This window comes from Castor canadensis, chromosome 6 (assembly GCF_047511655.1).
Source record: "Castor canadensis chromosome 6, mCasCan1.hap1v2, whole genome shotgun sequence".
NCBI classification, from domain to species: Eukaryota; Metazoa; Chordata; class Mammalia; order Rodentia; family Castoridae; genus Castor; species Castor canadensis.
The window spans coordinates 4,783,572-4,804,635 of NC_133391.1; the positions used below are offsets into that span (position 1 = coordinate 4,783,572).

The window sequence follows — 21,064 nt, forward strand, 5'->3', positions numbered from 1 at the left end:
GCACTAGGGCAGTGGCACAGGGGCTGAAACCGCAGGGCGGGCAGGGCCCAGCCTCACCGTAGCCTTCGGGCAGCTCAGGCGACTGGTGGCCATGAGGGCGGTTCTGGGGCGTCTGCAGGGACCCTCGCACGTCGGGGTTCCGGAGCCGCTGTGTCTGAAGCCTTTGATCTTGACTTGGGGATTCCACAAACCTGCAGTTCCCGCCCCCCGCGGCCGCCCCAGTGCCATCAGTGTAAGGGGCGGGCTCCTCCATGAGGCAGCTGAGTGGCCTCCCGGGCCCCGAGTCTTCATACACCGTTCTGCAGGGGACAATCAGACCCACACATGCTGTCACGTGCCACTTTCCTTCAACTGCTCAGTTCTATCAGATCCTTCACATCCCGATGAAAGAAAAAGGGACTTGAGAGGCACAGATGCCAAAGGAAGCCATATCAGGCCATCGAGGCCACTGGGAAAAACCACCTCACCTCCTATGACCCAGCGACTCAAGGCAGGACTAGGAGGACCGTGGCAAGGTCCTCCATGGTCCTTTCTGTCACGGCATAAACCTGGGCAAAGTTAGCGAGACCCCGCTTCAGAAACAAGCTGGGCACAGTGGCCATGCCTGTGGTCCCAGCTACTGAGGAGATAAGTGGTCCAAGACTGTCCCCAGGCAAAAGCTCAGGGCCCTATCCAGAAAAATAACTAAAGCCAAAAAGGGCTGGGTCGTGGCTCAAGTGGTGGAGCGCTTGCCTAGCAAGTGTCAGGCCCCGGGTTCAAACCCCAGAGAGAGCTTGTGAAATGAGACTGCATTTTTCTTGATTTAAAATCAAATCCAACGTGCCACCATGACTCCAAGTACTTTTTAAACCTGAATCTTGACCCCCCCCTCACCCCGGCAGTAGCCAAAACAATTTTTTAAAACCTCCTGGATTGAAATCTTTCAAATAGGTCTGCAAACTGAGCCCCATGAGCCCCACCCCTCGGCCACTCACAACAGTGACCATCACTGACGCTCTCGCTTCCTCTCTCCACTGCGTTATTTTGAAACCAATCCCGACATTCCGTCATGCTGGATATCTGAGCACAGCCCTCTAGAAGATAAGGACTTTCTCCATTAGCACGACAAAAAAATATTCTAAAACTGCGCCAAATCCCAGCTTTCGATCCTCAAACTGTCACCACAGGCTGCTGTGAGCAGCTGCACCCCAGGTCTCTTCCAACTCACGGGTGGGTCCCCCTCTCCTCCTCCGTGTGGTGGCCCTGCGGAAGGACCTTCTGGGTGCTTCTACTGCGTTCCCTGCACTTGCAAGAGCCACGCTAACGTCAGGCTGGCTCTCTAGACTGCCGCCCAGGCCTGCTCATTGAGGGGGATGCACACTGTGAGGGTGACCTCGGAGCAGGTCCCCTGCGGGGTGAGTGTGATCGTGCACTTTCATTACATTTGACGTGTTTTAATTCATTGCGGATGTAAATCTTATTGATGCTCAAACTGGTTTTTTTTTTTTGGTGGTACTGGGGTTTGAACTCAAGACTTTGTATTCTAGACAGACGCTCTACCACCCGAGCTGCGCCTCCAGCCCATTTCTTTCTGGCTATTTTGGAGATAGGGTCTTTTTGCTCAGGCTGGCTTGAGCTGTAATCCTATTTTACACTTCCTGCCAAAGGTGGGAGGAAAACATGTGCCACCACAACCAGCTACTGACTGAGATGGGGGGTCTCAAAAACTTTCTGCCCAGCATGGTTTCGAACTGTGATCCTCCCAATGTGAGCTCCTGAGTAGCCAGCATCACAGATGTGAGCCACCACCGGCGCCCAGCACTTTTTTTTTTTTTGAGATACGGATTCACTACGCGTGTACCTCAGGCTAGCCTGAAACTCGTGATCCTCCTGCCTCAATCTTTCAGTGCCGGGATTACAGGTGTGTACCACCACGCCTGGGTAAAGTGCTAGGCGCCTCCCTAAGTTGGATCCTGAGTCTTTGGGGCACAACCCCAGTCGTCACGGCTTCCTTTAGAAACAAGCAGACTGGACCCAGTCTATCTGAAGTCCATTAATACACCTCAAGCGTCCAGCACAGTGACATTAGAGGGGAAGGTGATGTTCCCATAAGGCAAGGACCTGAGGCGCAGGGAGCTGAGCCAGTCATTGGGGTCATACGTACCCTTCATTTTCCAACAGTCCCCGGCAGTCCACCACTGACCCACCAGTGCCTATTCTGTCTCGTGTCTGTAAACTGACTGAAACAGAGAAGAAGGGCAGGCGTTAAGACCCAGTGCTGCTCTACACAGTGGCGGTACATGAGCCGTGGTGGCCATGTCACAAAAAAGGCAAGTGACGTGCAGACACGGTCACTCCTAGAATGCCTTTCACGGCAGGCCACGCACACCGCACACCTGGACTCTTCTTTGAACACATGCGCCAGTAGGGAAGGGACTTTCTCACAGTCCCCATGACAACAGAATGCAGCACTCAGTCCCTTCAAGTCACCTGAGGCCTTAAGAATGTGACAGGTTTAATAAGGACACAGAGCATGGTCAATGCCCTGGGTTGTTCACAGCGAACAACCCAGACGCTGCTCAAAGCTGGCACAGCCCTCCACAAGAAGCCACCGAGGGAACACAGCGAGAACTTTCAGAACATGTTCTCTTGGGTCGAGTCTGTTTAAACGAGGCCTGGGGTGATGACGGGCCCCGTGGGGCCCAGGTGACACTGGTTCCATGCACTGACAGCCAACATTTGTGTTACCCTAAAATGCTGACAAAACTGGGGTAGGCGACAGCATGAGCTAGCTAGGAGAGAGGTCACTGCCCTCAGAGGGCCTCCGGTCAACACGTTTTCATTTTTACTTGTGATATAAGCCTGTGACTCTGAGTCACATTTATGTGGCTGTGTCACACGTCATCTCTGCCTTCTACGCACAAGACGGGGCTTCCCAGAGGAGCTCAGCTCAGCTCCTGCACAGGTGGCCTCCATTCTTGTCATCCACCTGGGACAGGACAGTGACACTGAAGATCATAAGCCTGCACCTGCCTGTCCTGGAGTCACGTTGATTCAAGCCTCAGTGACAGGCCAGGGGAACTAGACAGAGTAACAGCACCCACACACGGAAACGCCTAGCACAGAGGACCCCAGCCGTGTGGGGTCTGTCCCTCAGTGGTGAGGGGCACAGCTTCCTCACATGCACAGACAGACAGACACACAGACGAGCCGCCCTCACCCACGATCTGGCCTCGGACTGCATCAGTGTCTGACGGGGTGAGTTTGCACAGATCCAGACGCTGGTCTGCAAACAGACAAACGACAACTGAGCCGAGGGAACCGGGGAGGAGGCAGGACTCTTAGAGACGCCCCCAGTCCTGCGGTGGCACTAAGGGGCCGTCAGGTGCTTACAGCCCGTGTCCTTGAGCCGGCTGATGGCATTGGACAGCAGCCGCACGCAGCCCAGGAAGCCGGCCCCCTGCTTCTTATGGATCTTCTTGTGGTTCCACACGCTGATGGTGATGGAGTCCGTCTTCCCGACGTATCTGGAAGGAACACGCAGACGTGTGAATGAGGATCGTGTCACTGAAATGTCCCTCAGTGACTGGAGAGCCCTGTCTATCCCTGGGCTCTGTCCCAGGGAGTAGGATGGCCACGTGTAACAGAGGTCTGCTGCATTCTAAGACTTCCTGTGACAGTGACATTCAAGCGCCCGAGTTCACTTAACAAACAGCATGGGTTTCTAAATCCACAGAGCCACCAACGCAGTGCCAGCCAGCCACAGAAGGGACTTGCAGCACAAGAAATGACAGCACCCTCCACGCTGTTCCTGGACCCTCAGTGTAACTGAAACAAAATCTCACAATGTGACAGTTACTAAAACCCAAACCACACATCGTACAATCTGTACAAATTTAAAAATAATTATTCAGTGTCACTTTGAAAATTTCTTAGCAGGGACATTAAAAAAAAAAAAAAAAAATCAACAGAGCTAAGATCATGCGTCCAGGCTGGACAATGTGACACACTAACACTAACGGAAAAACGCCATGGGACGTCAGGCACAAGCGTTTTCCAGTACATGGTCTGTGAGACTAGGTCACCCCAACTTTGTCTTGCCACACACCACCCCCCACAGCTGGGGATTGAACCCAGGGCCTTGTAGACAAGTCCTCTACCGCTGAGCTGCATCCACAGCCCTCTTTAAATTCTATTTTACTTTGAGACAGGGGCTAGCTAAGTTACCCAGGCTGGCCTTGAACTTTTGATCCTCCCGCTTCTGCAGGAGTAGCTGGGTCTACAGGTGTGCCCCACCATGCTCGGTTGGCTGTCCACCTTTGGAAGTCAGCAGTCTATGCCTTCTCCTTTCTTAAACGCTCCCTGCCCCTCCCATGTGGCTCACAGGACAAGCAACTCACAGATCGTAATGCTGGTTCCACTTGGGGTCCAAAGTGTTTTTCACAGTGTCGGTTGAGTGGCACTGCCCAGAGCCGTCCACGACGACCTTAGCAAAGGGGTCAGGGAGTCCTGGAGGAGAGGACAGCCCCCTGGTGAGACCCTGTGGCGTGGGCCGCTCACTTCGACTTACAGCCAGTGAGTCCCGACTACTTAGCTCCCGGAAGTGTCCCGGGAGCCCGCTCTTAGGTGTCTAGAGGCTAGAAGAGGACGAGAAGGCCAAGTCCCCATCCCTGGACAGTCACTGGCAGGGCTCATCAAATGCAGCAAAAGCCATTTGTCCTGAATTCATTTGGACTCTAAAAAGTAACCGTGTCCTCACCACTGTCCACCTAACACAGACTGCGAGGATTCCCGAGCCGTAAGTCCCTAAGCACTAAGCACCAATCAGACAGCTGATGGGATCACGCAGGTGACATGTGACACTGGGGACGGCTGGGCCAGGTCAAATTGTGAGCACGGGAGGGAGGGAGGCTTCCTGTAGAAAAGGAGCCTCTATTGGCTGTTCCTGTCACTGTGAGGCTCTGAGCGTGTGACTTTGCTGGCCAGCGTGGACTGACAATTGTAGCTGATGCAGCCATGGAGGACAAAAGGCCACGCCAGCCGGGCAGCACAAAGCGGTGTCCTGCGGTGGCCTGCGGTGCCCTGCGGCGGGAGGGGCGCGTGGGCGGTGGGAGGGGAGGCGGTTTGGGTCAGGAGGAAGTGAGTTTGTCCAACCCCGGTGCGGTACTTACTGAAGAAGTCCTTCTTGGCAAGGTTCTTGGCGCACAGCACTGGAAACAAGCAGAGGGGGAGCGCGGTTAGGACCCGAAGGAAGGCGCCTTTCCCAGCGGGGACGGACTGGCTTAAACTCCCGGCCCGCACGCGGTGCGCGAGCGGTCGCTGTCCCGCTCCACAGGGTCCACAGACCGCACGTCAAGTGAAGACTGCAGAAGCACGCGCCCTCCCCACCGTTAGCAGGACGTTCCCGCAGGGAGCAACGTGTGCGCGTGTGCACGGGGCAGCGCAAGGCCTTGCACGCGCTAAGCACACGCTGCCACCAGCGACAGGCCCAGCCCATGACAGAACTCCGGAAATGTCAGAAGAAAGCAAGGAGGGGAGCAGCAAACACGGGACTACTGTGAGCGCGTGCTGAAAACGAATGAAAATTACATGGGACTCTAGCACAGGCCGGGCACAGTGGCTCATACCTGCAATCCCAGCTACTCCGGGAGCAGAGGTAGGGAGAAAGAATCTCGGTTTCAGGCCCGCGCTGAATCAGAACACAAAAGAAAAGAACTGCTGTCACCACAGCCCCATAGGAAAGCCGGCCAAGGAGCCTCGGTGCAGCTTCACCACGCCTTGCTGAGAGCGCGAGGCGCGTCCCGATGCGCAACTGCGGCTGTGCGTGGTTTTACCTGCCAGCGTTATTGAGATGCGCTTCCTGTCACGCTAGTCACTCCTTTGGGGCGCAGAATTTAATGTGTGCTCGTGGGTTACGAGGGCACCCCAAAACCGATTTGAGAACTTGCGCCACCCCCAGAAGGAGTCCTGCACAGCGCCTCTTTACCCCGAGCCCCGGCCCTCATGTGGTTGGAAATGTGGCCGTTCTGACGCGTGCATCGTGGGCTAGGTGACCCTCGCGGCTTCTGCTCAGGTGGCTGTCGGGGTCCCCTGTGGCACCCCCACATGCCTTCTCCCCTTCAGCAGCGTGGGGACAGCTGGCTGTTGGACACTCCCCACAGGTGCTCCGTAGAGATGGGTCTCAGCTGGGCAGGAGCGGTGGGGACAGGGAGGTGGCTGTGAACGTTGGGATGCCAGCCTTCCCAGGGCCTCCTCACCCTCACTCCTATCTGCCATCGTCTGTCCCTGGGGCCATGGGGGGGGCGCGTCTTGGCAACCATCGGCATGCTTCTATTTAGCTGTTGGTGTTTGAGATTGTCCCCACTTTTCGATGGGTGCTCTGCCTTTCATTGACTTGTGGGAACATCAAATACCAGGCTGCCCTGTTCTGCGGGCTGTCGCTTTACTCTCGGGATGGTGTCCTTGCAGATGGGTGTCACCCCAGGCCCAGGCCCGGCTGCTGTTCTCTTCGTGGTGCAAGGGTGGAGAAGCTGGAAGACACGGTTGTGAAAGTGATCGTCATGGCCGCAGTGTCGCCCGGCAGTTTCCCTCCTGTGCTTAAGTAAAGATGGAAATCGCGGCTGCAAAGCCAGAGTACAGAAGTGTAACTGGTAACAGCTAAAACGGAGACGCAACCCACGCCCACCACATGAAAGACTCAGCCGAAGCTCTTTCGTTTTCATTTGTTTTGTTGTTCGTTTGAGATGGGTTTCCCTACACAGCCCAGGCTGGCCTGGAAATCCTGATCCTTCTGCCCTAGCCTCCCCAGTGCTGGGATTACAGGCATGCACTACACTGCCCAGCTTGTTCGCTCTTAAATACAGATTTAGGTCTAAGGTGTGTTGTTGTTGAATGCTGTGAAGCTGTTCAACTTCCCTCCCATGCGGGGACACTCTGGCTGTACCAATTGCGCCCTGACTTGTCTCCCATCGACTCAGCAAATGGGAGAACTGAGCTCTAGTCTCTCATGTCTGTTCCCTGACCCATGTGTCCCCTGCCACAACCACCCTGTCTCCACTACTGTAGCTCTGAGTTAAGTTCTGAAGTCAGGAAGCTTGATTCTTCCAACCTTCTTCCCCTTTTTTTGGTACTGCTCAGTTTTGAACTCAGGGCCTCCTGCTTGCTACACAGGCTCTCTGCCACTTGAGCCTCACCTTCACTCCTTTTGCTTTTAGTTTGTCTTTACATAGGGTCTCTCACTTTTGCCTGAGCTGGCTTCAGACCCTGATCTCCTCTGCCTCCCAAGTAGCTGGGATTACAGATATGCAGCACCATGCCCAGTCTAACTTTCTTCTTTTTCAAGATTTGTCTCAGCTACTTTGGATCTGTTGGATTTGTGTATGGATTTTAGAATTGGTGTGTCAACTCCAGAAGTGCTGCTGACCTAACATCCAAACACGAGTCAAGTCCTTCCACTTGGCTGGGGTCGCCTTTACGTTCCTTCAGCTATTAAGATTATTCTTCTCAATGCCAGTGCAAATACCACTGTGTCCGAACTTCACATGCACCCTGTCCACTGATCGTGCTCAGAAGCACGACTGACATTCGTGCGTTCATCTTGTGCCTTTCGGCTGTGAGCTTGGATACCTCCTGCGGACCCCTCTGTCTCTGCACAGGTCGGGTAACTTCCTGTGGACTTATTGTCTAACTGCTCAGTACGGTCAGTGGCACCGGGCATGAGCGGCAGGGCCCCTTGTCTTGGCCTTGTTCTGGAAGAAGGCAAATTCAGCGTTTGAATCATTGGTTCTAATGTCACTGGGTTTTCAGAGATGCCTTTTATTTTCTTCTATTCCTACCTGGGAAGTGTTAACTCTTTTTTGTTGTTTGTTTCTTGATGGGACTGGGGTTTGAACTCAGAGCTTCGCAATTTCAAAGCAGGCATTCCACCACTTCAGCCGCACCTGTAGTTGTGAGACGTTTTTTATCATGAAGTGGTGTGAGGTTTTATCAAATGCTTTCCCGCATCTGTTCAGAGCACCTTTGGTGTTGGCCTTTACCTGCTGAGGCAGCACAGTGACATTAAGTGACTTTCAGATGTCAGACCCACCCGGCATCCTGAGCCCTGTTCTGGTCGTGCACAAAAAAAAAAAAAAACCCTTCTACCCTGAGCTCTCTTCAGTCTGCTGGGATGTCGTTTAGGATCTCAGGGTGACGCTGGCCTCATACGGTGAGTCTGGAAGTATTTTGTCATCTGTTTTTAAGACGCTCAGAGATTGGTATTGTAACTCTCTACGCTTGGGTAGAATTCACAGTGACGCTGTCTAGGCCGGGGTTTTCTTCGTGGATTGTTTTAAATTACTAATCCAGTCTCCACTTCGCACAGGTCTGTTCCGATGATCCTCTACTTCAATCACCTGGGTGGTTTGGGTGACTTTTCCTGAGTTAGTGACCTCCTGCTGACCATTACTCTGTGCACAGTCACAAGGCACATGTGCTCCCCACTGGAATCTTTCCACGCCATAATTTATCACAACTTCTGCTGGAGTTTTCTTTCTTGTTATCCTAGTTATCAGAGCTATACGTGGCTGCGTATAAACAGAAAATGTGTGCAGGACTGCAGGTGACTGCTCAGCATTTGCCTGGCTTTTAAGAAAGGACTCAGACCTCGTTATGGTTCTGAACGTTCTCGTTCTTTTTTTTTTTTTTTTTTTTTGGTGGTACTGGGATTTGAACTCAAGGCCTCACACTTGCTAGGAAGCGCTCTACCACCTGAGCCATCTGCTGTGCGAAGGCTCTCTGGTGACCGTGGCATATTTTGCACTTGCTAAGTAAGACTCATCTTCGATGCCCTAAGTGAGGTTTCTGAAGAGCCCCACGACCACCGCCCCATCCGCATCCCTCTTGTCATCCTTCTGCCTCTCCCAAGTGTGACCGCCCCCGGCACTGCTGTGTCCCAGCTCCTAAGCCCAGCTACGACAAGTGACCTCCCCACTGCTGTTTCACATTGCACAGTGGCTTCCCCTGCAAAACTGCACAGCTGGGACACTCCAACCACCACCTCACCTTACCACCCACACACGTGCCACCAGTGCTGGCCCTGGGTTCTGGAGGCCAGCGCTACATCTCTTCTAAATGGAGTAATTCTGATGTCGCGCCTCAAAAATACTCATCGTTGTGCAAATTCACAAGAGCGCCAGAGTTCTGATTTAAAGCCAGCCCAGTGCACTCCGGTTACGTCGTGAGCTGGAGCCCTTGTTGAGGCTGCCACAGAGGCAATTTCATCCCAGGTCTGCACACAGGTCACCGGGGCCACTGGGAATCTAGCCTACTTACATGCATCCAGCTCCTCTACTGACACAGTAGAGCCACCGTGAGAAAGAACACTGCCTGCCCTCTCCAGGAGGGACAATGACACAAGCAGGCCCACCACATAGGGAGTCCACTTTATCCACGTCTGACACATTTTAAACCAAGTAAGTTTTACACGGATGAGACCACAGTATGGGACACCTGAGGACACCTCAGTGAATCACAGCGACATTTTCAGAACACAGGCTCGTTCCCCAGGGCAGACCACGCACGGCAAGGTCCCTGGAGCCCGACTCGGGCCAAATCCCATCGGCTGCCATCCACGATGTGCCAATCTCGTTCCACAGCTTTCCCAACACTGGGGACGGGGTCAGAGCAAATTACACAACGTCCTTCAGAGGGAGGTGTTCTGCTCACCAAAGACAGGGTCACAGAGGACTCTGTGGCTCAGGCAGCCCCAAGAAGTGCCAGCCAACAGAAAATGAGTACTGCATTCCAGCTTCAGAAACGTCCAAACTTGTGGCGATCCCTCACTGTTTCTCTAGTCTCTGAGCCTAGAAACTTTTGCGGTAACTTTCTTAAATTTGGGTTTTGGAGGTGTTTTTTGTTTGAGATGGGTCTCACTATGTAGCCTAGGCTGGCCTCAAATTCTCAATCTTCCTGCCTCAGCCTCCCGAGGGCTGGGATTATAAGTATGGACCACCAAGCCCCTCCACACTGTAAGTTTTTTACTCCTCCCTTTTTCTCTCATGTGTCGAGCCCATCATTTCTTTCTTGTAAATGTCTCTTGACACGCAAAGTCCAGTAGCAGGGTGCTCGGCTGCCGACCCCAGCCCCACCCCCCCCGCCCTGTGCCCCCACATGGCACTGAACCCTCACGGCACCCGGGTGGTCCTGTAAGGCCTAGAAGGCCTTGCTACATGCGTTATTCTCTACATGTCTGTCCCCTCCCAGTGCAATGAGGCAAGTAGACGGCGGGCAGGTGTCCTTTCTCCCTCTCTGGACGAAAGAATCAGGACTCAGAGGCTAAGGGTGTGACTCAGTGTCCAGCGCTTGTCCAGGACACATGAAGCCCGGGTTTCAGCTTCAATACTGCCAAAAAAAGGGAGAGAGGACAGGCCCCAGGAAGGCTGAAGGGCCTCCCCTCCCTACTCCACACCATCTTGGCAGCACCATCGCTCTTCAGGGCTAAGGATTAAACATGCCCTGGAATGAGGGCTGGCTCTTTCTTACCAGTGCAGCCTTAGGGCCTGGCATACAGAGGTGACTTTAAAAATACTTGCTAGGCTGGTGGAGTGGCTCAAGTGGTAGAGCACTTGCCTAGCAAGCACAAGGCCCAGAGTTCAAACCCCAGTACCACCAAAAAAAGGATTTGCTGAGGGTGGGTGGGAGTATGGTGGTGCACATCTATAATCCCAGCCACTCAGGAAGCAGGGGTAGGAGGATCGAGGTCTGAAGCTGGCATGGGGGTGGAGACCCCATCTGAATAACAAAAGGGACTGGGGAGGGTCAAGAGGCAGTGCCCACAGAGCCTGAACCTCATGGCCACTGGATGACATTTCTTCAGGCATCGAGGCAACACTGGGCACTGTGCCCCAAGGAAAATACACCTCCCGTGCGAGCTTCATTCCTAGTTTCCTGTGGCACCGAGGACAGAACCCAGGCCTGGCACCAACCTACACCCTGCCCCTAAACTTTACCTTTCAAATCCGGTGCTTTCTGTCCCCCAGAAGCTGCAGCCCCTGAGGGCCTCGCGGGAAAGCAGGCCCCAAGCTCCCGTTCCCTGGCTTCCTTCCCAGCTGCCACTGACACCTGAGCTCTGGCAGAGAGCGTCTGGACCCGGACCCATCCCCAAGGGACAGTTCCCACAGAAGCCCTGTGGCTGGGGTGCGAGACCAGAGCGGGCCACCAGAGGTCAGGGCCTTTCGCAGGTGGAGGCAGTTCCTGCCTCGGGCCCTGGGGCAATTCGGATTACCCCAAAGTAATCGGATTATTTACTGCTGTCTGCTACACGCTGATGCCATCCCTTGTTCAAGTGCCACGTGTGGCACCAACGCCACATCTCCTGAGAGGCTCAGGGTAGTTTTACCAGCAGGACCTGAGGGGCCGCGTGCACCTGCCCAGACGGCCCCGGGTCCCACCTGAGGCAGCACCTGGCCCTTGCACGTTCCTGACCCCGACCCCCTGATACAGATGGTGATGCTGGCTGACTTCACGGTACCGTGAGGCGCTGTGTGCGCAAGACCACGTCTCCTCATGGGATCATGTCACCGTCATTATACTCATTTTACAGACCTAGGCTGATGGGCCATAGCCACAGCGGGAAGAGCACGGAGCCCTTCCACAGGACATACGGGCTCAGACCAGGCTGCGCTGAGCCTGACGTGGCTTCTCGGCACCGGGGCTGAGGTCACTGCGGGGAGGAGGCTGCTTTTTGCGTTTTTACAGCTGTTCAGACCTGGCTGCCACCTGACGTCACACAGCTTAAAGCCAGTCCTTCAGGAAGGACACGAACTTCAGCCCTAAAGCCTGACAGTGGGCAGGGTGGAGGTCACGCGTGTACGGGAGGCAATCGCGGCGACCCGCTGAACGCGGCTGGGAAGGGGGGAGCACCATGCGGGAGAGCTTGCTCAAGGCCCCCGCACGCGTGGGGGACAGCACAGTGGGCCCTCGTGTTACAGAGGTACACCAACTCAACAGTGGAGTGATTTTTAACTGAAGGGAAGAGCCCAGAGCAATTCAGACATCCTCACCTGACTCTTTAGACAGTGGCCTCACAATCCTCCTGCCTCAGCCTCCCAGCGCTAGGATTACGAGGCGTGGCCACCACACCTGGATCCGATTTTAAATGAAAATAACTGAATACAAATGAGGCCCGATGCTTTTGAGGGAGCTACAGGAAACGAGGCATTGAAGGGAACCTTGGAGGACTTAGTGGGGGAAGTCCAGAATGTGAACTCGTATAGAATCTAGTATCAGCCCAGACGGAAACAAATAACCAGGGGGAAAAAACTAATAAGTAATAGCAAGAGAAAGTACTGTCAAAATTTTCTTTTGTGGTTACGTGCTACCGCTAAGGCATCACTAACTTCATGTGTGGACAGGTCAACAGAAAATCCCCAAATGAGACAGGCACAGTGGTTCACACCTGTGATCCCAGCTACTCGGGAGTCAGAGATCCAAAGGGTCATGGTTGGAGGCCAGCCCAGGTAAAAAGTTAGCAAGGCACCATGTGAAAAAAAGACATCTAAATAAACACAAGATCCACCTGGGAGCCTGGCATCCCGGGTGTGTGGAGTCAGCAGCTGAGACCCAGGAGAGGCCATGTATTGCAGCAAGCTCTCCAAGTTTGGCCACACTCACTGCCCACCCCAAAGGGCACCAGCATCCTGGGGCCAGGCTTGGCCTCCGGCTGCAGGTCTGGACCAAGTTCTTGCTGAGGGCACAGAACAGAGTCCTGGATGAAGCATGTCCAGCACAGTCAGTTAACAGCACCCATGTGACACCTCTGCCTCCTCCCCTATCCCCACCACCCTGACTGGGAAGCCAGAAACCCCAGCTACACGGGAGCCCGAGACTAGGAGGATCGTGGTTTGAGGACAGCCCCATCTCAATAAGCTGGATGGCATAAATGCAAGGATGGAGGTCCAGGAAGCCTAGACAAAAAGTGAGACCCCGTCTCCAGAGTAACGAGAACAAAACAAGGTCCTCACGCTTGCTGGGCAGGCGCTCTAGCACTTGAGCCACTCTACCAGCTCATTCACAGAATTTAGAAAAGCTGGCTACATACTAAGCTACAAAGGAAGCCATTTCCCAAATCTCACAACAGTTGTTAAGTAGGTCTTGGGTTAAAGAGAATGAGAACCCACTGAAAGCCAGTAAAACAAATCTAGGCTAAAATACTCACACTCAAATTCATCCCTTAAAATCCCAGGCAGGGCCAGGCGGGGCGGTGCAGGCCCACAACGCAGCACTCTGGAGGCAGGAGGAACTCGAGTTCAAAGCCAACTTGGACTTCTTAGCAAGACCATGTCTCAAAAAAACAACCAACCAAAATCCAGACAGAGTGACTCAGGAAGGATAAATACAGTAAGGCCAAATGAGGCAGAAAAAAGGGATTAATAAATACCATACATTCATGAAAAGAGGACAGAAGGGCAGTCCAAAAATCCTGGAGCCGGTTCTTTTAGAAGATCAGGTTAAAACAGAAAAGAAACCAGTGCCGGTAAGCTGGGGGAAGGGAGGGAGGGAGGGGGAGGATAACCCACATGAAGAGACAAGGAAGACACAGAGCACAAGAAGAAAGATCTCCTGAGTGTCCCAGAGGCCTGGCGTCACAGGTCACAGCATGGGCTTCAATGCAAATTGTCCTGAAAACACATGACCTGCCCCAAGTTGGAAAACCTGCACAAGGACCACAGAAGTGACATGGTCACTGAAAGTCCACCCACAGAAGCCAGGCTCCAGGCAGAGTCCTGTAGGAAGCGTCTAGCAAGACTTGAAGGGAAGGGAAGCTACAAGAAGTACATTCAGTAGGCTACCATGGAAGCTGGAAAGGACACCAAAGACAGGAAGGGCACAGGTGGCCCTAATGCCCCTTGGCTCCCCTTCCAGTCACGTCCAGGAAAGACCACATTCCCAGCATCCTTTGCGGCTAGCTGGGCTGCGTGACTCCATGCCTGGGACAGAAGTGGTTATGTGTCACACGAGCCACAACACACAACAGCAGATGAGAGCTCTCCAAGCCGGGGGTGGAGGCGAAACCCACCCCCTCACACACTCCCAGTGACAAGCAAGAATGAAGCCATGGCTTCCTGGGGGCAGGGTGGGCAGGGATGGCTCAGGGAGGACACCAGGCTGAGACCAGGGGACAGACGGGGGCTTGAGCCTCACACTTGAGTCTTTCCATGAGGCGATGCATTTAAGTAAGTGCTGCAGCTTAGTTCAAAATAAGGCTTGCTGGTCCAAGAAAAGACAGAAGGGACAGGGAGGGGCAGAGCAGAGGGAGGACAGCCACCTCAAGTTCACATGGGGACAAGGCTCTCAGATCTGGAGGGCCCTTCAAATGGCCCTGTGACAGATATAGAGCACACTATTCACTGGGCATTTTTTCCTGTTGATCTTAAACTGGGGGAAAAAGAAACATGGTAGAGTGACAGTATTTATGGAGACCCCTATTATGTGCCAACTACTACTTTGTGTGGTGTAGGTGGCCTTGAGCTCCTGGACCCTGCTGCCCGGGCCTCCAGGGATGTGCCACTGGGCCCAGCTGCCAAGAATGACTGAATTACAACCCTTTACAGATGACGTTTTTGTTGCTGGGGTTTTTTTTGGGGGGACGAGGGGTGGGGGGAATGAGGTATGAATCCGGGTAGGCGCTCTGCCACTTGAGCCATGTCCCCACCTGGTACCTGGTGTTACTACATCAATAAAAACATGAGAGAGAGAGAGAGAGAGAGAGCGCGCGCGAGAGAAAGACTGAGAGCGGAGTAGCTGAAAGCAGTCCTTGGCTATCTGTAGCCACATCTGCCCCGGTGGGAGAAAAAGGAAACAAGTCGTTTTCAGGGGCTGGGGGCAAGGAGACCCACGAGGGCTCCGCTTGAGCCACACCCCAGTCCTTTTCTTTTAGTTTGTTTCTCAGATAGTTTTTGCCCAGAATGGCCTCTGCCCCCCAAGTAGCTGGGATTACAGGTGTGCACCACCACACCCAGCTAGTATTTGTTTCTTATGAGGCAATCAGAGTTCAAGACGTCATGCCATGTGGAGTAGCAGGCGTTAAACAAATTCTTTACCCGGGGACAAAAAGACAACAGGCCCCTACTGTCCTACAATAGAAAACGTAGTGTTTGCCCCATAAGGGTTTACAGTGCAGCTACACAGACACAAATTGTCGCCAAGAAACTGAACAATAGTGCAAAGAGGACTCTATGGCTGACCGCATGCAATGACTCAGCGCGTCCCACACATCAGCTCATCACTGTGACACCTTCCTCCCAGGCCCCTCGCTGCCCGCGTCGGGATCCTTACAGCAGCGCTGGCATCTCCTTGCTCTGATTCACTGTCACCATGACATAATTATTTGTCGCTGAATGACAAACACTTTCACTGTCTAAAAGCCTTGCACGGGAGCGACGGAGTGAGTACTACTTACAATATAAAATATAAATTCCTCAGTATTGAAGAAGAGTGCAAACTCTGACATGTGGCACTTAAAACTTCCGTCACTTTCTGACTTACTGCCCAGCCGTTCCACACTCTCCTGTCACTGAGTGCTGTGTGCATGTCCCCGGGGACCCCAGGGGCCCCACATGCATTTTCCACAGACTCCTTTGCTCAGGACATCCCTGACACTCACCCAGACCCTGCTCCTGGGCCTTTCTCAGTCTCCCCTCCTGATCACTTGTCACCTGTCCTTCCCGACCCCGTAAAACTCCTTTATTAGTGACCCACGCGACTCCCCACACGGATTTTACACTCACTGGAAGCAAATCTCCCAGTGGGCTAGAATGACAGGGATGCTGCACATGGCTTCCGTGGTTGGTCTCTGTGACATGAGACAGGTTGGCTTACCAGGGGTACAGGGAAAGGGGTGAGGGCAGATGGGCCAGGCAGGCGGGGGAGCGTTGGCATGCCCAGGACCTGAGCGTCAGCGGCTTCCTGCGTAAGCTACACCAGGCACAAACTGAATCATTCGGCTACTTTGTAGGGATGAGGGCTGGCTCGGTGGTGAGCTCTGTCCCCAGCACTGCACAGAAAACAAAACACCACCAAGACCACAGCTAGACGGTGACTGCTCGTGGCTGTCCTCAGAAGCCTGTCAACATGTTAAGTGTCATTGAAAATCATGTTGGATGGATCACTTAACTCCAGGTTTTCAGTGGCAGCCTGTTTTTTATCTTAAGTTAGCTTTTCTGCAAACCCTCTCACGTAGACCTTTCATGATACGACTATTTTCTGCTCCCTTAACTTGAACCTCAAAGCAGATCTCACGCATGGCAGAGGAGCTCATTCCTCCTATCAACGGCAATATCACAAACATGTAAAGCACACGTAAGGCAGCATTTAAAAGAAAAGCACTTCCCGGAAAAAAACAAACCAAACTATGAGTTTATAGAGCCAGGAGAAGCCTGGTGTCATAGAATGAAGTGTCAGTCAGCTTGGGAAGAGAGGTGACAAGCTCAGGGCTCACCTGAAGCTTCTCACAGGTGCAGCAAAGCACTAGCCGGTGTGTTGTCGGGAGCAATGTGCAGTGTTTAAACATGGCTCTTTTGGGAGGGGAGCAGGGCTGAACTCGGGGCCTTACACTTGAGGTCAGGTCTGCCACTCAAGCCATGCTCCCAGCCTTTGTTTGATTTCTCAGGTAAGGTCCCGTCTTTTTGTCGGGGCTGGCCCGGACTGTAATCCCTTGCACGGGCTGCCTCCCGTGTCCCTGCAATTAGAGACATGACTACCACGTATGGCTTGTTGGTTGAGATGGGGTCTCACTCTTTAGAAATGGATCCTCCACTAAGCGACATGAACCAAATGGTCACTGTGGTCAAACAGGCTGACCACAGCTTGAGAGCCTTCCTGCGGAGGCCGAGGCAGAGGCGTCTTGCTGAGGACCCCACTGTCCCTTCTGGCCACAGAAACCAGGTCCTCCTTAGAGCCACTGCCTACTCCACCCCAGGACAGAGCATGGGGTGTGCGTGCGTGTGTGTTTGATGACCCATCTCAGCACTCACGCTGAACCATCGAGAACACTAACCCCCAGCCAGGGTTTTATGCCCTGGGGTTTCTGTCACCCAAGGTCAACCAGAGTCCGGAAACACCAGTGGGAAGGTGCAGGCTGTGAGAAGGCCACCGCGCTCTCACGACTTCTCACAGGATGCTGTGCTGAATGTCCCCGCTCCCTCTTACTGCACCCTACTCGCAACGTCAGCTTCGCCACAGGTGTGTATATAAAGAAAAACCATACATCTGGGATCCGGTTCTATCCTTGGGTTCAGGCACCCACTGGGGGTCCTGGAGCATGCCCACCTTGGTAAGAGGGGACTCCTGTACCCCAGACTCTATGATTAAATGCTCAATTTCTAATTAAAAAAAAACTGTAAGAATGTAAGCAAACTATGGGAGCTCCTGTCTTTAACTTCAATTTTCTTTTTCTGCCACCAATAAAAAATATTCAGTGGGCATGGTGGTATGTGTCTGTAATCCCAGCTACTAGGAGGCAGAGACAGGGGAATCACAGTCAGAGGCTGGCCCTGGGTAAAAATGTGAGATGTTATCTGAAAAAAACTACAGCAAAGAAGGGCTGATGGAGGAGCTCAAGTGCCTGCCTAGCAAGTGTGAGGCCCTGAGTTCAAACCCCAGTACCGCCAAAAAAAAAAGTTCAAACTGGGCCTCATGCTTGTGATCTTACCAACTTAGGAGGCTGAAATCAGGAGGATACAAGTTCAAGACCAGCCCAGGCAAAAAGTTCTCGAGACCCTATCTCCAAAACTAGCACAAAATGGACTGGAGGTGTGGCTCAAGGAGTAGAGCTTTGTAAGCATGAAGCCATGAGTTCGAACCCAGTACATTGAAAATTTTTAAAAGTTCAAATGCTTTAATACTTTGGAATTAGAATCTTTTTCTTAATGCAAAATTCACAGGAGATAACTTTCTAACAGTTCTTTCAGCCGGGCACTGGTTCAGATGTCAGGTGACATCCAGCTACTTACTTAGGAGGCTGAAATCAGAAGGATCACAGTTCAAGACCAGCCCAACAAAATTTACAAGATCCCATCTCAACCAACAGCCTGGCGTGGTGGTGCACACCTGTAATCCAAGCGCTCAGTAGTTGAGGAAGGAGGATCACAAGTTCAAGGCCAGTCTGGGCTACAAAGCAAGACCCTGTCTCAAAACAAAATGGTGGGGGCAGCTCCAACCTGCCATCCAGTACACGTAGCCTTCACTGTCCACGGAGCCTGTACTTGTGAAACTCATCACTTGCTAAGATGTTTTTGTAACCCCAGATCAGTCCTGGGGCACATCCCTGGGCATTCACAGATGTGTGCAGAGCAGCAAAACCCAGAGTCACTGCGTGCCTGATCCCTGCTGAGGTCGTCAAGGTGCCACCCTGTCTTCAGCTCAGCCCATGTACCACAGGCAGTGGCCTTTCCCAGTCTGCTGGGTGTTGCGTTTTCACACCTGTCACCCGCTGTTAAAATGACCCGAAGCAAGCACAGCGGAAGCGCTGTCTAGAGTTCCCAAGCCCAAGGGGCTATGAGGCGCTCTATAGAAATATGGTGTCTGTCTTTAAACAGAGGCCACGTAAAACAAGGTCACCTTAATCAGCTGGCGATCGTGTCGTGACTAGAGGCTCACAGGACCTCACCCTCCCGTCCTCTAGGAGCCATAACTCCAGTATTCAGAGTTCACGGTGACTTTACACAGGACATGCTGCAAATGGTGGGGACTGCCTGTGGTCCTCTTTCTGCTGTCTGTCAGACCTGGCTTTAGCCACTCCTGTGGCCCACAGCACACAGCCAGGACACACAATGATGGCAGAGACAGAGAAAGAAGGAAACAGAGGGGGTGGCAAACATGGCGTTCAATTGTCACAGTGCTCACAGGATGGGAGGAGGGGACATGAGCCACCCCTGAAGCCACTCTCCTCCTCCCACTGCCAGGTCACAAGGACTTTGCTACTACTGAATCGCACTAAGGAAATGTCCCCAACCCAATCACAAAGTAATCAAGTTAAAAGCTATCTTCAGCCTGTCACTCTCAGGAACGGTCAACTTCCCTGCCCTATTTATTTATTTGTTTATTTAGTTAGGCGTATTGTGGATTTGAACTCAGGACTTCCCACTTGCAAAGCAGGTGCTCTAAAACTTGAGCCACACCTCCAGACCTTTTTGCTCCAGTTATTTTGGTGATGAGGATCTAAAGAACTATTTGCCCAGGCTGGCCTCGAACCTCCATCCTCCAGATCTCAGCCTCCCAAGTAGCTGGGATCACAGGTGTGAACTGCAGCTCCTGGCTCTGCTCTCCCATTTCAAAGCTCCTCATTTCCAGGTCTCCCTACAGACATGAGAGGAGAACAGGGAAAGCAGGGTCACCTTGTTACGTGTGGGGTCATGTCTCAGAAAATATTCTCCTGGGATATGCAGTCACAAATCCAACAAAATGTGACAAAGCCAGGTTGCCAGAGTCCTAGGAGACTTGTCACCCAAATCCTAAGCAATTCTGCAGTTTCATGCCTAAAATTTTCATGCAAAAGTGATACGACTGGGGGGCGTGGCTCGGGAGGTAGAGCGCCTGACAAAATAGAAAGAATTCAAGTCTTCAAACTGATGAGAAGCCAGCCACTAGAGCTGTATTTTAAAATCTCCCGGAGGACTGTTTAAAAACTCAGCTGATCTTTACTGCTCTAAGTGGCTCAGTCTTAAGCACTGTTTCCAGTTAACAGAAGCCTTCTTTCGACAGAGCTGTCCACTGTCCTGTGGATTTGCTTTTCTTAAGAGGGGCTTTATTTACAAATTGTTAATTTCACCCTCATTACATTTTTGGTGATTTTTTTTTTTTGGGTGGCACTGGGGTTTGAACTCAGGACCTTGCATTTGCTAGGCAGCACTCTCCCACTTGAGTCACACCAAGCACTTTTTGCTTTGCTATTTTTCAGATACTGTCTATGCTTTTGGCCCAGGCCAGGCTCAGACTGCCTCCCACATGGCTGAGATATCAGGCATGCACCACCATGCTTGGCCAATGTTCGTTTGTACTAGGAGTTACCAGGTTGAATTAATTTTGAGACATTGGTTACACCGTACTTTTCCCTAAGGTACTTATTATTTTTAGTGCATGGTTATACAGAACACAAGATTTTTCAAGAACAGAAATATTCTAGGATTCTGGTAGAAACACCTTTGAGTATCATTGCACGGGAGCAGCAGTGGGTCAGGTGGTTAAGGTCATGGGCAAGAGAAGGACAGCAGACAGGCATGCTCAGTGTTCCTTTGCTGGGCCACCAGAGCCCAGTGCCACCTGGTGAGTGGCTAGAACAGTGGGAATTTGCCGTGTCCCGACTCGGGACAAGTCCAAAGTGAAGATCAGTTCCTTCCGAGGGCGGAGGCCGACAAGTCACTCCAGGCCCTCCCAGCTCCTTCCTGCTGGTTTGCTGGCCATATCTGGTGATCTGGGCTTAGAGCAAGCCCTATCTGTCCCTCATGACCACGAGTTCCCCTTGATAGGGACACCGCTCCTGCTGGAATAAGGGCTGTCCCACTTGTAAGGGACTCACCTAGGTGACTACACCTGTGCTGGCCTTGCTGCCGAATGGGACCATGTCCCAGTGTGGTTCACTAGTGAGGACACAGTTCAACCCAGGACCGCTGCTAATTCTCACATGGGGAGCCTCTCAAAGTCGCTATTCCCCCGTGACAGATGTCACGAGCAGTGAGCTGAAGAGAAGCGAAGCAGAAAGACAGACACAGGCATTTCCGCAAAGCACCGAGAGTCCACGTGGTATCAGGCATGGACACGCCCAGCTCCGCGCCAGTGGCTGAGCCTGCGGGGACGGAGGGCTGAGTGTGCCCTGCAGTCCTTGCAGGGAAGTGTCCTTCAGGGCTGGTGGGATGAGGGCCACAGGACTCCAACAGTGGCCCAGCCTCACCCCAGGGCCCAGCCCCACTGTGAAAAATCCAGAGATAAGTGACCGCCACCCTAAACCCATGAGTAAGGCGCTCCCAGGTCCCAGGTGACTGCTAGGCAGACTGAAGGCCACTAGACAAATGGCAGTGCCGAGGTTTGGTTTCTGTGGGGTCTTTTTCGG

General features: G+C 52.8%; 1 protein-coding gene across 6 annotated transcripts in view; it reads right to left on the reverse strand.

The window, feature by feature from the left end:
- Smurf1 (SMAD specific E3 ubiquitin protein ligase 1) overlaps positions 1-21,064 on the reverse strand; it is a 67,918-nt gene that overhangs the window by 12,614 nt on the left and 34,240 nt on the right. For all 6 annotated transcript variants that reach the window (XM_020160827.2, XM_074075546.1, XM_074075545.1 and 3 more), the window contains exons 2-7: positions 5,151-5,189; positions 4,380-4,488; positions 3,373-3,506; positions 3,200-3,265; positions 2,144-2,219; positions 58-299 (exon numbers count right to left, since the gene is read on the reverse strand). In XM_020160827.2, the coding sequence (XP_020016416.1) occupies positions 58-299; positions 2,144-2,219; positions 3,200-3,265; positions 3,373-3,506; positions 4,380-4,488; positions 5,151-5,189 (666 nt within the window). The remainder of the gene's footprint in view (positions 1-57; positions 300-2,143; positions 2,220-3,199; positions 3,266-3,372; positions 3,507-4,379; positions 4,489-5,150; positions 5,190-21,064) is intronic.